Source organism: Phodopus roborovskii, unplaced genomic scaffold (genome assembly GCF_943737965.1).
Source record: "Phodopus roborovskii unplaced genomic scaffold, PHOROB, whole genome shotgun sequence".
NCBI lineage: Eukaryota > Metazoa > Chordata > Mammalia > Rodentia > Cricetidae > Phodopus > Phodopus roborovskii.
The window spans coordinates 26983710-26999873 of NW_026126459.1; the positions used below are offsets into that span (position 1 = coordinate 26983710).

The following is a 16164-nucleotide window of genomic DNA, read 5'->3' on the forward strand; positions in this document are numbered from 1 at the left end:
TTCAGGCACCACAGAACACAGGAGTTGGTCACCATCACTGGACATCGTAATGAGAAAAAAAAAAAAAAAATGCAAACTATGGCTCGATAATATTGTTGAGCCTGAAGGAGAAAACGGGAACTTTGATGGAGAAAAGCAGGCTGATAGCTGATATTTTCTGGAATCCCGGCCGCCAAGAGTAGGCCATGAAGAAGGGTGGGGATGGGGGGGGGGGGGTCATTTCGGTCCCGTGCTTTGTTTCAAGAACACTGGGGACAGAATAGCCCACAACCCTCTTCCTGTTGACTGAACGGCTGCCTCTCCCCCACTCCACCTGAAACCGCTGAACCTGACTTTACAGGGCTTCGGGCCGCAGCGATGAAAGACGACAACCGCATGGCGGGCATCCCGCGGCTCGGGCGGGCGGCCTGTTCCTCCCAAGGCTTCTCACTGACAGCGACAGCTCGGAAGAAAGTCGGTGCCTTCGCACCCCAGCACAGCCCCTTTAAGAACCTGGCTCCAGCACAGAGCTCTCAGCAGCAGCGCAGATTCCTCCCCAGCGCAGCAGCCCGAGCAACTCTCCTATCTAGCGCCTCGTAGGGGCGCCGTTTGCTTACGTTGTGACATATGATTGGCTGGGCATCTCTGGCCACATGCGATTGGGTGCTGCCGGCCTGGCACCGCCCTCTGCCCGCCTCCGGCCCGCGGCGGCCCGGTGTCCTCGCGCTGCCGGTCCGCGAGCGTTCTGGCAGTTTGCCTCTTCCTCCTTCGTCCTCCAGCTCGGGTCCATGGCCACCGCCGCCACTGAGGAGCCCTTCCCTTTCCACGGTCTTCTGCCGAAGAAAGAGACCGGGGCCGCCTCCTTCCTGTGCCGCTACCCGGAGTATGACGGGCGCGGGGTGCTCATCGCCGTCCTGGACACCGGGGTCGATCCCGGGGCTCCGGGCATGCAGGTGAGGTGGCGCTTAGGGCCGCGCCTGGGAGGCCCGAGCTAAGACCAAGCCGGGGACGGCCCGGACAGCTCCGGGCGACCGCAGGACCCCGTTCTTGCTGCGGTCCACACAAAAACGGCGTGGTCGGCGTGGCTGTTCAGAACCGGGGCCTCGGGGAAGCCCTGCTTGCTGGTCATCAGGGCGTTCCAGGCCCCACATCTCCTCAGGGTTTTTGCCGGATCTCGCCTAGCGAGAATTTTACAGTTTTTAACCCTGGGGCGCAGGGTTGGGGAGTGACACGGATGGGGCCAGCAGGCACTTGTTAGGGATGTGGTCTTGGTTTTGGCAAGACCAGAAGACACCCGGATCTGCTTCCGGAATGGTTTCTTCTTTTAGTTTTATAGTTTTAAGTTATCTGCTGTGTATTTGTTTAGGGTCCTTGAAATCTGGGTAAAACATAGTACACAACTAACTTGTTAGGAACGAACTTTTCAGGCCTTATGAAAATATGCTTTTAAACGCCTCAAAACATAAGGGAACATACTTAAGCAATGGTTTTCCCAAATGACATTATTTTCCTTTATGCGAGTTAGAAGTCTTCAGGGCTGGGATCTTACTGAAAAGTGATTAAAAACAACAACAACAAAAAAAGCTTCTGGGTAAAAGGCATTGTTTTTAAACTAAACAAGCCTTTTACTAAAACCCAGTAATAAATACGTACAACCACTGTTGGAGATCTTCCACAACTAACTTACTGCCTCCTTTTCTGCGCTGTGTCTGTGTATCTATCAGATAGATACATTTATTACATAGGTAACATATTATCTTAAACCTGTTACAAAATAGGGATGCTTAATAATTCTTTATTCCTCGTCCTTGGTTTTCCTCATCTTTATTTACTTCTTTCATTGTTTGCCTGATAGTTGAAATATATGGATGATATAGACGTTAGGAATTAGTTCAGGGATAGGAAAGAAGCCTGTGTGGTCACTCTATGGAACCCTGGGGAATCCTGAATCTGGGGGTTTGTTGCTTCTTCCCTTCTCTGGAGCACACACAGTGGTGGGTCTATCTGGCAGAGCCTCTGATTAGAAGTTCATGTAACAAGTTCCCTCCTGGTGACTGCAGTTGTTATCTTATTAATAGTAGTTGCTAAGGCTTAAAGAATGGTGACAACAATGCCACATTGAGGGTTTATAACAGTGGAAAAGCTGCTCATTACACAGCACTGTGTGTTTACTTTTTATAGGATGTGTGGGAGAACAGCTAGGATAAGTGGCTCACTTGTTGTTTTGTTAGAGGTCAGACTTGGAGTAGTACTGCTCAGTGGGCATTTTGTAGAAGTTCTAGTTCTGCTTATCAAAGTATTTTGTTTCTGTAAAGTAATAGTTTTACCCTGTAGAATTAATAATTGAGAAAATCAATAAATATATGTGACTTTAAAGTGCTGGAGAAAAGTTTTTAAATACTATTTTTAAAGTCCTAAATAAGCAATGAATGTCTAATAGGCGTTTATGGTAGGTCTATACTTATGAATTGTCTAATATTTGGTATTTACATATTACATGAATATTCAGTCAATAAAATATTGAAACCAAATGAAAACATAAGATTATCAAGAATTAATGCTCAGATTATAAACATGATCAGTTTTTTTTTAATTTAGCAAGGAACTTAGCACATTAATGACTTCAGTATTTTTCTCACCTGATGAATTTATTTTGTACTCTGTGTATATATCATTAAGGTAAGACAGAAAATAGAAATTAAAAGAATAGAAGAGGAGGCTGACCTGGCCATTTGGGATGCCAACTGATATCTAAGTACTAGAGACAAAACTGAGAACTTTGAGGGACAGAGCCATATGTCTCCTCCTTCAATACCTTAGGCCAAGTTTTTTTTTTTTTTTTTTTTTTGGTCACAGTTTCTGGGTGTATTCCAAGTAGAGGCAGTGCCAGGTGTGATGGCATACTCCTGTGTGCAGACAGATTGAGGAGAGTAATACTTATATAGATGATTAAATATCCCCTCAGCAAGCACCTAGTAGGTGCCTACTCTTCCATTAAATAATGAAGTTGTGCAAACTGTGAGTGTTTCAAAGATAGAGAGGTAGGATATCAGGAAGACTGACTGAGATCATGGATGGGTTTCATGACAAGATAACCCTTGGTCTAGGTCTAGGCATTTTTATACAAAAGCAATTGCCCCTGCCACTAATCCCACCATTGACCCATGCTTTACTATCCATCAAAAGCAAATCTAGTATCACATATTTGTTCAAAACAAAGTCAGTTTGCTTTTGAATATAACTCCAAAATTTTGAATTCTATACAAGCCTTTCCCCTTGCAACCGTAACCTTTGGGTGTAGCCTCAGCACCACCCTTCACTCCATGCTTCTGTCTTGAACATATGATTTCCATCTTCTCTAGGCACCCAGGTGTTGCAGGTACTAACACATGCCTTTGCATGTGGTGCTTTATTTTCCCAGAAGCCTTCTGTAGTTACCTGCAAACTCCTGTTCCATCCCTTTAAGGTATTACTGATTTAATTCAGCCTTTTGCCAGGTATTTAGCTCTACTGTTAAGTCTGTGGTTTCAGAGATCAGTGGGGTCTGTCAGTCCCTGCTGACAGTGATTTCAGTCTTTCTCCCTTTTGTTCTTCTCTCAAGTTGTCAGTGCCACTAATAGTGCTTCAGTTTTTTTCATTGTTTCCTCCCCTTACATTGTTCCTGGTTAGAATTCTTGGAAAGCATGTATCAAATTTATTTGATAGGAAATCTACTAGTGATAATAAGCATTTTTTTTTTTTTTTTTGGAAAAGATATGTATGCATACTAGGGGAATATCCTTTGAGAAAAAAAAGTTTGGGGTAAATGGATAGAACTTACTCCATAAAAGTTTATTTTGTTTGGTTGGAGTTGTTTGTTGGTTTGTTTGTTTTGAGACAAGGTTTCTCTGTGTATATAGCCCTGGCTGCCCCGAAACTCACTCAGTAGACTGGGCTGGTACTCACAGAGATCTTTCTACCTCTGCCTCCACTACCCAGCTCATAAAATTATTTTTAATGTGCTAATTCACTAAAATACTAATAAGTAATCAAATATATAATTGGTAAATACTAGTCTTAGTAACCATCTTTTCCTTCGGTTTGGTTTCTGCAAGCTCAGCTTTGTGCTCTGGTATTTCATGGCTACTTAACCTCTCACTGTTTTGCACTATTATCTCTACTCATCTGTTATCTCATCTGATAATAAGCTTTCTAAAAGCAGGAATCCTTGAAATTGATCATGCTCTTGGAATAGAAGTTACTTAGTGTTAATCACACACTTAAATGTACATTTTCAGTATTCCCTTTTACATTTTGCATAAACACATTTTTTTTCTTTGTCTAGTGAACTTTTGCTGTTGATGGTTAGCAAACTACCCCCTCTTTTACCAATGCTTAATGAATGGCTTCTTCCCATACCAGTTCCTGCTCCATAATAGATACGGTGGAGAAATAAGCAACTAGTATTCCTGACAGTTAGGGGAACTAGGCAGTTTGTCTTTATTTAGCTGGCATATCCAGGAAACATTTTCCTGTTCCTCCTCAAGCTTATTACTATGGCTTTCCCCATAATTCCATTTCCCAGACTTGCCAGCCTTAACCCATGTACCTCTCGTTCCTCTCAGATGGACAGCATACTTTCACTATTGCCAGTTAAATTTCCTTCTTATTGCAGACTTCTACTGCACAATTCTCATGGTTTTGCCTTTATATTTTTCTAGTACTAAATTCTGTTGTCCCTTTGAAAATATCTAATACAGTGAACAAGATACATGTGTATTTTGTATGTTTGCCTGTACTTCCCTTCCCACCCCCAATGTGTGTATGAGTGTACGTGTGTGAAATAGAGACAGACAGAGGCCTTGAGCCCTTCCAGTTAATAAAAGTTAGAGAAATAATACACTAAATCCCATTTCACTTTTCCTCTGCTCACATACTGATAACAAGGGTTTACATTATTAGTTTGGTGTGCTTTTCATTGTTAACTTTTTTCTAAATTGTCTTATTGAGCCTTCTGGTTAATATCATTTGTCTAGCATAAATATCTTTAAAAAAACTTAACAATTTGCTGTTCAAAGTAAATAAATAAATAACTGAACATTACAGGCCTTTTGGAACTTCACACCACCATGCTTTCTGTTTTTCAAGGCAACATGATAAAGTTTGATTTGTGATCAACTACCTGTACCTTCAGAGTCCTGTCAAGAAAAAATATGCCTTATTTACTCTAAGAGTCACTTCTTCCTTGAATATATGTTAAATGCAAAACTTTGCATATGCTATAGAGGAAATATTTTGTATTAGGGAAAAGATTCATGATGGTCGAAAAGATTCAGCAGTCATGGACATTGACCCTGGTCTTAAAGATTTGTGAATTATCAAAGTGGAAGAAAAGTCGAAAGATTTTGTGCTGGTTACATTCTTGACATTTGTTATTTTCTTCATTTTTTCTCTCTTTTTTTTTTTCCTGGATTTTGTATTTCCGTGTCTAATTCCTGTTGGTGTGTGTATGTGTGCATGAGTATTTATGTTTGAATGTATGTATGTATAAGTATATATGTATAAATGTGTTTGACACAGTACAATTTTAAGTAGTGTATATGTTCATGTACAAAATGATGGGTTTCCTTATGACATTTTTATATCTGTATGTCTCAAAATACTATAAAGAGTAAATGGGAAAATGAATTAGACATCTCTCAAAAGAAGGAGAACAGGGCTTGTGAGGTGGTTTATGGGTAACGCTGTCTGATGCCGACCCTTGCAACGTAAGTTGAATTGCCATGACCTCACGTGGTGGAAAGCGAACCAACTCTTACAAATAGTCTGCTGACTTCTCCTCACACTCTGTGGCATGCTTGTACTCAGACAGATATCTATACTCACTAAATAAATTAATTTTAAAATTCTACAACTATCCAGTAAATACACAAAACAGTTCAGCATCCTTAGCCATCAAGGTAACACAAGCCAATGCTGTATTGAGATTCCAGCTTAACTAACTCAGAACTTCTATCAGTAAAAAACCATAGATGCTGGTAAGGATGAGGTTGAGGAGGGCAATAAGATCCTTAGAAACCCTTGGTGGAAATACATTATATATTAGAACAACCACTATGATCAGTATTGAGGTTCTTTAATTGTATGTGTGTTCCTTAAGTATATATTGAATGCAATGACTTTCTTTTGCAAAACTAGCCCTGAGGAACCTTATCAACCATTCTTCCATGAAAATATACTACAGTTTCTGTAGCAGTGGTATTGTGGCTCATATGAAAATTTATGGCTACTAAAGAAACATAACTTTTCAAAATTATTAGAGCTGATGCTAAGTTGGATCATTCAGGAGTAAAAAGAAAATGTTAATAACCAGCAAGCAGTATTTGTTTTTGGGTGTATATTTGCAAGTCGAATGGAGATACCACTTGTCCTTGTAGAGCTTATGCTCTAACATGAAACTGATGAAAGTCACCTGCTGTGTTGTTGAACATTGGATTATGTCCTGTGAAGTGAACAGTGTGCAGTATGAAGTTGAGGGTGGTGAACATATGAAAGATCATTTAGGGAGATTTTTCTGAAGGGGTGATAATAACTTCACTAGAAAACAGAAATGTACTATCAAATGCTGTTGTACGGGTGAAGCAATACAGAATTCTAAAGAGGAGGATTGTATGAAAATAGTCGAGGCAAAAGTGGTGAGCATTTTACAGGGAATGTTCTGTGTGCACTATGAATCTGTGGGAAGAGAGAAGGAATAAAACACAGTTTGTCTTAATAGTATATTCACTGGGAGACAGCTCAGAAAGGAACACCGTTAAGAACATGATTTATGTAGGGCTTCTTCAAAGTTTTTCACTTGTAACTGAGCTTTTTGCCCATGAAATTTTACACAACCCTAGGTATGGAAATCAAGCATTTACTGACAAATCATAAAGAAGTTTATTTTAGGAGCTGGAGAGATGACTCAGTGGTTAAACTGATCCTGCAGAGGATGTGAGTTCAGTTCCCAACCACATAGCAGCTGACAACCTTCAACTCCAGTTCTGAGGATTCATCATCTTCTTCTGGCCTCTGAGGGCAGGAGGGACATGTGGTACACACACACACACACACACACACACGCATATATATATGTATGTATGTATGTGTATATATATATACATATAGACAGACACATAGAAATACGCAAACACATAAGAAAAAATAAAATCTGTTTACTAAGTAAAGTCAAAACATGTGCATATTCAATCAGGTAAATAAACTTATTTAACACAATCCAGTATAAAGATAAATATGATATTTACATGCTGAGGAGTAGTGGGGGGATATTAAAAGATTTAATTTCTAGAATTAACCCATTTCTATAAGAGTAGAAATTTCATGCAGTAAAATTACTGCAGTACAAAGAATACAAAAGGATCAAAGTTAGCCTGGAGTATTTCAAACAGGTGTTCAATGAATTTTGTAGAATGATGGCATGCACAGTGTAAATATGGATGTTGAATGTTCAAAACCAAGGCCGCAATGTTTATACAATGCAGCTGGCATAAGTGCTGCCACAGACTCTTTGGATTCATTACACATTTAGTTTTGAGTTAAGTTTTGTTTGTTGCATATTCAGTAACTTTTTACTGTTACCAGAGTTTTGGTGAGACCACACAGCTTAAGTTGGAGGACTCTCATAAAGAGTGGATTTTATCCTTTGCTTTAAGTCTGATATTCACTGAATCCTGACTGCATAGAACTAAACTAGGCCCTCTGAATGTGGGTGACAGTTGTGTGGCTTGGGCAGTCTGTAGGGTCACTGACCATGGGACCAGGATTTATCCCCTAGTGCTTGAACTGGCTTTTTGGAGCCCATTCTCTTTGGAGGGATATATTGCTCAGTCTGGATATAGGGGGAATGAGGGTAGGGCCTTGGTACTACCTCAAAGTGATATGCCACACACTATGTTGGCTCCCCATGAGAAGCCTTACCCTCTTTGAGGAGTAAATGGGGGGGGGGGGACAGAGGAGGGGAGGGAGTGCGAACTGGGACTGGTATGTAAAATGAGAAAAGATTGTTTCAATAAGTAAATAGTCTCAACTCAGATTAAGAAGCTGGTACGTACATTATAAAAGGAAGAGATGCTAAAGTTTGGCAAGTTGGCACAATGGTGATCAAAAGTAGAAAAAATAGATTTGAATTCCATTTTAGAGGAAGTACTTCCTCATAGCTGTGGTACAAGATATATATTAGATAATCAGAGAAAGACTTCTGTTTCTGTTTTGAGCAATTTGTGTATGAAGAGACCTAAAAAGACAACATTTGGAGAAAAACAAATTTGGTAGTATGTTGCCTTTAACCTTGGAATTTGAAGTACTGGTGTGACATTCACTAATGAAATAGTACTGTTTTCTATCCAGCCCAAAGCTCACTTTCTTCAGATATTTCCTCAAATGTTGCCTTCTTAGCAAGGCCTTCCTTGCCCAAACAAGTTAAAATGGAAAATCTGTACTTCTTATTTCCTCCCTTTTACTTAATTTCTCAGTATCTTACATGTTTATTTATTGTCTACTTCCTCACTCTGCTATTTGTAAGATAGGGGATTTTTGTGTACTGACAACTGCTATATTAAAGAAAGATATGAAACCACTTGAAGGGTTGTATATTGTTCCATGACTAATTTTTTCATTAATGTTTGTTGTAAGTTTGACTTAATTCAATTATATTTTTAATAAAAATGAAAATGTCATAGGCAACTATATATGTATATATACACACACCCATGGACTTACTTTCTTTAAAGACAGAAACTAATTCATCTTATTTGCCTTAATTTTTAGGTTACAACTGATGGAAAACCAAAAATCATTGATATCATTGATACCACAGGAAGTGGTGATGTGAATACTGCTACAGAAGTAGAACCAAAAGATGGTGAAATTATTGGTCTTTCTGGAAGAGTGCTTAAGGTTGAAACATTTCTTTTCTTATAGAATGGGTTCTTTTGGTTTGTTGGTTTATTTCCTTCATTTTGTAATGTTTCTTCAAAACATATAATGTTTTTACCTTAAATTGGTAGTAGAGTAGTATTTACCTGTTACTTGTAAAGTGAATTATTCCAAAAGCTCTTGGTTTAAAATAAGGAGAAGATGTTCCATTACTGTCTTCTTGGAATGTAGGTTGTGATGTTGATGGATGCTTATGGTAAGTTTTGGATTCCCAGTTATTGGGTATCCTCCACAAATACAATAAGCCTAGTCAAACCAAATTAACAAAACCAGGTTTTAATCTGAGCTAAGCAACTCCTGGGTGCTCTCCATGTGGCAGGTCCAGGGATCTCATCGTAAATACCCTGTAGGTATTTGAGCATCTGGTGGGGGAGGTGGGAGGAGAAGCTATCTTGGTGGGCTTTCTCAGGTGCTGGGTCTGAAATGGGAAGAATGGGGCTGGGTGGAGTTTCCCAACAGCTTATAGTTGTGAATTTCTCACTCATAAAGATGTAAATTATTGAACATGATTGTGGTTTCATTTAAAGGCTTGGCTAGGATGCATTAAGAAGTTGGCTGTTATATGGACATAACTGTGTTTTTGTTTGTTTATTTTGTTTTTGAGACAGGTTCTCTCTATGTAGTCCTTTTCATCCTGGAACTCTAGGTAGACCAGGGTGGCCTCCATCTCACAAAGTTCTGCCTGCTTTTCCTCACAAGTACAGGGATTAAAAGCTGCACCAACCATTATACCTTGTTTCTTTGCTACATGGCCCTCTTGACACAGCTGATTTATAGTATAGTATGCCACCTATCTTCTCTCAGGACAAGAGATGTAAGAGAATAGTCAATGAGAAAGTCATGTTTTTTTTTTTTTTTTTTTTTGTTTGTTTTTGTTTTATAAGGTTAGCTTACAAGTGACAGTGCATTTCTTCATTGTAGTCTGTTTATTGGAAGTCAGTCAATAAATCAGCAGACACTTGGAAGAGGTATCTCACAACAGCATGCATAGTCTAAGGTGTGGATCATTAGAGTCATGTTAGAATTTGTTTTTCCAGTAAAGTACTTGTAATTGGGATTCTTTTTTTCAGTTGAGGTCAACATAAGGTTTTAATTTTTGCATAGATAAACAGAGAAAGTAATTGCCTATATAGCAGGTGTATCTCTGAATTTGAGGGCAACCTGGTCTACAGAGTGAGTTCTAGGATAGTCAAGGCTACACAGAGAAACCTTGTCTCAAACAAACAAACAAACAAAACAAGAAGACTTAGTTTGAAGTGCATTAATGTACTAAGACAGTAGATCATACTTCTAGTGAGCCCTGTAGATTTAGACCTACATAATTATTTTTATTTGCTTATTTTTAGATAACTGTAATAACCTAAGCTTTATATAAGCTATATGAAGTATTGTTACTAATGATCAAAAGTAGGAATTAAATGTAATGTGTAATTCCTTAATAAATAAGATAGAACCATTAAGTTAAGTTTGCCTGTTATTTACATGCAGATTGCATTCCGGTAAGTTTTATTGCTTCATTTGCTATTCATATTCTCCAGGGAGTTGACATCTGGACTTGCCTCCTAATCCACATTGGGGGAGCTACTGATTGGTTAAGTTTGAGTAGCTTGTGGAATAGGATGGTGGAAAACTAATTACTCTTCATACAGACTTTCTGCCAATCTTTTCCCTTCCCTATCCATGCATAAAATGTACTTACAGAGGTATTGAGATACTTTTCAGTAGTCAGTAAGGAATAATTATTAGTCACTGGTACCATGGCTTCTTGGCTCACCTTAGCTCTTTGGGGCACCATTTTTGAAAGTAGCACAATAATTCTCTTTGACTTAGCCATGTGTTACAGTAAAGTCAATATCTGTCTTTATTTCTCCTTCTTCCAAATGGCTCATAAACAGTGAACAGAGCCTTATTCTTCTGTTTAAGACCAGGTACAGGTAATACTATGACCACTTCGGTAGCCATTGTCTAGGGATGATAATCCTCTGTACAGCCTTTAGTCCTTCCAGATCACAAGCTGTTTCAGGTTTTGTGATAATCATTTCTTTGTTTGTGTTGTATCACCTTTGTGCAGATACAGAATATACATTACTCAACTTTCCCTACTTTTAACTTTTCGTGAATGCCCTCATTTCTGTATCAGTTCTTCTTCCTGTTGTTGGTGTTTGTAAGATTTGAGGCTGACTTGTCTTTATTACTATTGGATGTAACAGTAGTTTGTTCAGTTTCTTTGCTAAGTAATGTACGATTTCTATACAGCACTTTCTATCTGCTCTGCTGTATTGAGTTGTTCTTGTGCAGTTTGGGACTGTTAACTAACAGTTCTTTTGAAAGTATTATGCACATTTCCGGTGCATGTGTGCGGATGTCTGCAGGCTGTATGCCAGAAGTCGAAGTAGAATTGCTGTGTCATGGAGGTACAGTTTCAGTAGGTGATTTCTAACATCTTTACCATTCAACTGAGGTTGGCCTTGTACTCTTCCTGATTTTCTTGCCTCCACATTCCAAGTGCTGGGATTATCGGTGTGTACCACCAAGCCTGGACAGCTCTTAACTTCAAATAATTTGTTTTAAGGACTTTAAAAAACATTCTTTCAAAAGGATGGGAACCTCAATATATCATGTAGGTTTAATTTGCATTTGCCTAATGAAATTAGTTATCTTTTCCCAGATTTGAGCTTTTGGATTTCTTCTTATGAAGTACTAAAAGTTTGGGAGGCAGAGGCAAGCGAATCTCTGTGAGTTTGAGTCCAGCCTGGTCTGCAGAACTAGTTCCAGGACAGCCTCCAAAACCAAACAGAGAAACCCTGTCTCTGGGGAAAAAAAAGAAAAAAAGTAAAAAGTTCATTTACCTTTTTAAATTTATTGTTGTTTGCTTTTTAATACTAGTAAACTGTCCATTATTTTGGTATTGGTCTGCAGGGTTCTTTTTTATAGCCATTTTTCACTTTTTACGTATACATACACAATGAAAACTCTGAAACATAATTAAGGGTATGGCTATGAATATGAAGATATTCCCTGTATTCCTGTGGGTTTGGTGGGGTTTTTGTTGTTTTGTTGTTGTTGTTGTTTTGTTTTGTTTGTTTGTTTTCTTATTTGTTCTAGAGAATTTGGCTGGAATTTTATTATGGTTAGTTTGAAGTACGAGTCTTATTTTTCCCATAAGAAACCCTAGTGTGCCTATATCACATATTAACATTTCATTGGTTTCCCCGTAATCCTTACATCTTTCTTTTTACTTTGCAACCTTCAAAGTGTGTTAGCATACTTAATGTCCACCCTGAGGCTCACAGGAGACATTTGAGCCAAGAGCTATTGGTGTGGTCCAAGAAAATGTCATAAACTTATTTAAGATATGGGGGGCGGAGGAGAGACAGTCTCTGGGTTGTGAACTTTGTGTATGATAGTGTTCTGTTAACAATGTCAAAAGGTTGGGCTCACCTTTAAGTCTTATTTCTCAGTTCTATTTGTCTTGTGGTTTTCTAGTAGTTCTGTATTTCATTCTATTTTTGGTAGCATAATGAAACACCATGCTATTTTCACTTTACACCATTTAAGTTAAACCATTTTTTTTAAATAATCTATATTTAGTTTCAAATATTGAAAAATCTTCTAAAAATTTAATACAGGCATCCAGAAGAGTATGATTAGATGTAGCATAGCCAGAGCAAATAATGTGTGAGTATAGAGGCATTTGCTATGAAGTTGGCAAGACTGAAATAACTAAGGGAGCCATTTGTTTCATTAAGAAAAATGTCCCATTTGTTAGTTACCTCTCTTTAAGTGTTTCAGAAATGAACTGTAATTCCTAATTAATGAGATTATGTACTACACACACAGGGATTTTCAATCCTATCTTTAAAAAAGAGACAAAAGGGATCTCAGTGGGTACTGGAGAGAGCGCTCATTAGATGAAGTATCTGCAGTATGAGCATTAGGACCTGAATTCAGATTCCCAATACCAATGGTGTGGTAGCATTCTCTGTAACTTCAGCACTTCAAGGTGAAGCAGTAGGATTCCTGGATCTCAGTGGCTAGCTGTCTTAGCTTCAGATTAATGAGGGACTCTGTCTCAGAAAACAAGATGGGAAGTAGTACAGGAATTCTACATCAACCTTTGACTTCCATGTGCTACATATGTGCAACATGTGCATACACCCACACAGACATACATCACACATTAAAAATACAATTGTTATTAATATATATATATATTTTGAACCATTTTAAATGTTTCTTTAAATTTTAAATGGTGTAAATATAAAGCTTTGTTTCTCAAAGATATCACACATGACTTAATTCCATAAAATGACATTCCATAATTGCCTAAGTTTATATAGCATGACTAGGCAAAATTTACAAAGTTACATGTACAGTGGTACAAAGGTACATTTATGTTGCCTGGTAGTAGCATTTTGTTGTGAAATTTTGGCATTGTTTTTGTTACATCAAGGCATTACAAGGATATGAAGAACATATTTTCTGACAATGGATGATAGCCAGTTGACTCTCAAATTATTAGTTAAAACATGAGCCTTTGATAATTTTTCATATGTTCAATTTTATGAAATTTTCACCCAAAAATTTTCTATGTGGAAAATAATTGCTATGGAATGTGGAATGAGGTGGGGAAAGATACTGTATAAGTGAAACAAATGAAGATTTTTTTGGGGGGGATTTCTTGTTGTTACTTTTTGGAGATAGGGTCTCTGTCTGTGTAACACTAGCTGCCCTGTAGCTCATTATATAGACCATTCTGGCCTCAAACTCACCTAGATCCACCAGCCTCTGCCTCCAAGTGTTGGGATTAAAGGCATAGCCAACCAGATGTGAGTTGTTGGCTGTTCAACCTTGTGTTTAGTCTATAGCTAACAGCTATTTTTCCATAATAGGATGAATCAGAATAGATTTTGATGTTTTAAGTTGGTTGATGCTCATTGCATTTTATTATGCATAAGAACCATAAAGTAGTTCTCTCCCCAGCTTCCCTGTTGGGTAGAAGATAGATGTGAGTAGTAGTAGAGCAGCCTGTCTGCCTGTCTATTGCAAATCCCAGCTTTCCTGATAAATCAAGCTTTAAAGTGACAGGCAATCTTAATCCTGAAGTAGAATATGTCAAACAACAGAGACCATGAGAACAATCATGAATCTTGAGCCAGTCTCAAAGGAAAACTGCTAATGTATCTTGGCATTTGCCTTTTCATAATATCCCTTTGTAGTTAAATGGCCTGAGGTTGCCTGATAGGTTGGTTGTTCTCAGTATGTCAGAGGCTAAGGTATCAAGATATTTTCCCACCAATGCACTAGTGAAGAGCCTACATCCTCAAGAGACCTTGGCTTCATTATTCACTTTGTGGTTTTAAATTCTACCATGATTTGGGAAGATAAGAGGGTAAATGACATAGTCATTTACCTCGAATATGTTACCCACATAAATATTCATAGGAACTTCTCTAAGGCATATGTGTTAGACCTCCACTGCTGTCACCTCTTGAGACAACACACTCTCCCCTCTCCTTGGAGTGCTTGCTTGCTTTTCCTGAACCAACTTCTCTTAAACTGTGTTAGTTTTTCTTCAAAGAATAGACAGATCCCACATATCCCCCCCCCACCATTCCCCAAAAATAGTGATAAGGGTAGGATTATGGGACATTTTTTTCTCTTGCACACAAGAGGAAATAAATAAATAATAAATGTACCCGCCTTCATTAGCGGTGAAGTTTAGAGTCACAGCCATGTTTATCTGATTTAAATTCTTGTATCTTTTGAACTGAATTCCATCATGGAACAAGATTCCAATTTTTTGCCTTCCTGTTTGTATATAATTCATTTCATGTCATTTTTCTATATTAAAAGCTATTTTTAAAGATGAGATAATTTGAGATAGTGTTACAGATCTTTAATGAAATTAACATGATTTCATGGTGCTTTGTCCATAAGGATTCAAAGAGCCCTGTTTAATATCTGTGCATTATCTGTATAGATGTGTTGTAGAAGAATGAGGTGTAGGAAATCTGAGTGTGGAGTGAGTTTAGAAAATTGCTTCTCCTCCCTGCTACTTCATTGGCACAAGTGTGATAAAGGGAAAAATGAGGTATCAGCAGTGTTTAAGAACTACAAAATAATCTTAGTGGTTTGATGATGTAATACATTTTCAGAGGATTTTATAAACTATAAAGCCATAGTGACATTAAGTGACCACTTAGAATATGAAAAGTATTTCTCATCTACATAAGCCTCTACCCAATGTGAGTCAGTAGAGTAGATTTGAAATAGTTTGACCTCACAGTGGTGTATCATTGGCATTGGGAATTGAATGAACAATTTTTTTTTACTTACAGATTCCTACAAGCTGGACAAATCCTTCGGGAAAATATCATATTGGCATTAAAAATGGCTATGACTTCTATCCAAAGGCTCTCAAAGAAAGGATACAGGTAATGAGAAACCTGGTATCAGTTGCTTGCATATGTATATGCTTAGATTGGATTCCTACTTGGAAAAGGGGGGCTTTATTTATTTATTTATTCATTCATTCATTTATTTATTTATTTATTTTTGCTTTTGTAGTTTCATGAAATCTTAAATCTTCTAGGGACTTGGATTTTGAAAGACTTCAAATTTTTGTGTTTTACCTAAAGTGGGTTCATGGACTAGAAATTTTAAGGAAGATTAAAGCAAAACTAAAGCTCAGGCTTTTTTGGGTAGATGACATAAAACTGAGCTTTAGACTATTGAAAGAACTTTTTTAATGTATAGACCTCTTTGTTTTTGTTCTTGTGTTGACTAAGAAAAATTGCCCCATTTATCTTGTTGTCTAGTCTTCTTGCTCTCAGATTGTCATCATTTAATACTACTCTGTTAATCAGATGTAAGGCTTTTGAAGTATGTGTATAAGAAACACAAGTTAGGCTGTAGAGATAACTTAGCAGCTTAGTGAACTTACTGCCTTTGCATGGAACCCAGGTTCAATTCCCAACATCCACGTGAAATGACTTATAACTACCTATAACTCTAGTTCCAGGGAATCTGATGCCCTCTTCTGTGGTTAGGAATTTGCTTTAAAGAGCTGCTGTGACTGGAACTTTCTGTGATGAAGCAGATATTTGAAATATTTAATATCTGCTCTAATAAGGGAACTGCTATACGTTACTGTATTGCACAGTGCCATTTCTGAACACTGCTATGACAGTAGTTTCTGATGTGAGTCTA

At 38.0% G+C, this 16164-nt stretch overlaps 1 protein-coding gene across 2 annotated transcripts in view; it reads left to right on the forward strand.

Annotated features, from left to right (window-relative positions):
• The first annotated feature begins 662 nt into the window (after positions 1 to 662).
• The window catches only part of Tpp2 (tripeptidyl peptidase 2), a 65829-nt gene continuing 50327 nt past the window's right edge, over positions 663 to 16164 (forward strand). The window contains exons 1-3 of one of the 2 annotated variants that reach the window (XM_051190101.1): positions 663 to 932; positions 8785 to 8913; positions 15294 to 15389. In XM_051190101.1, the coding sequence (XP_051046058.1) occupies positions 768 to 932; positions 8785 to 8913; positions 15294 to 15389 (390 nt within the window). In that variant the 5' untranslated portion in view covers positions 663 to 767. The remainder of the gene's footprint in view (positions 933 to 8784; positions 8914 to 15293; positions 15390 to 16164) is intronic. The other variant, XM_051190102.1, reaches the window with a different exon arrangement.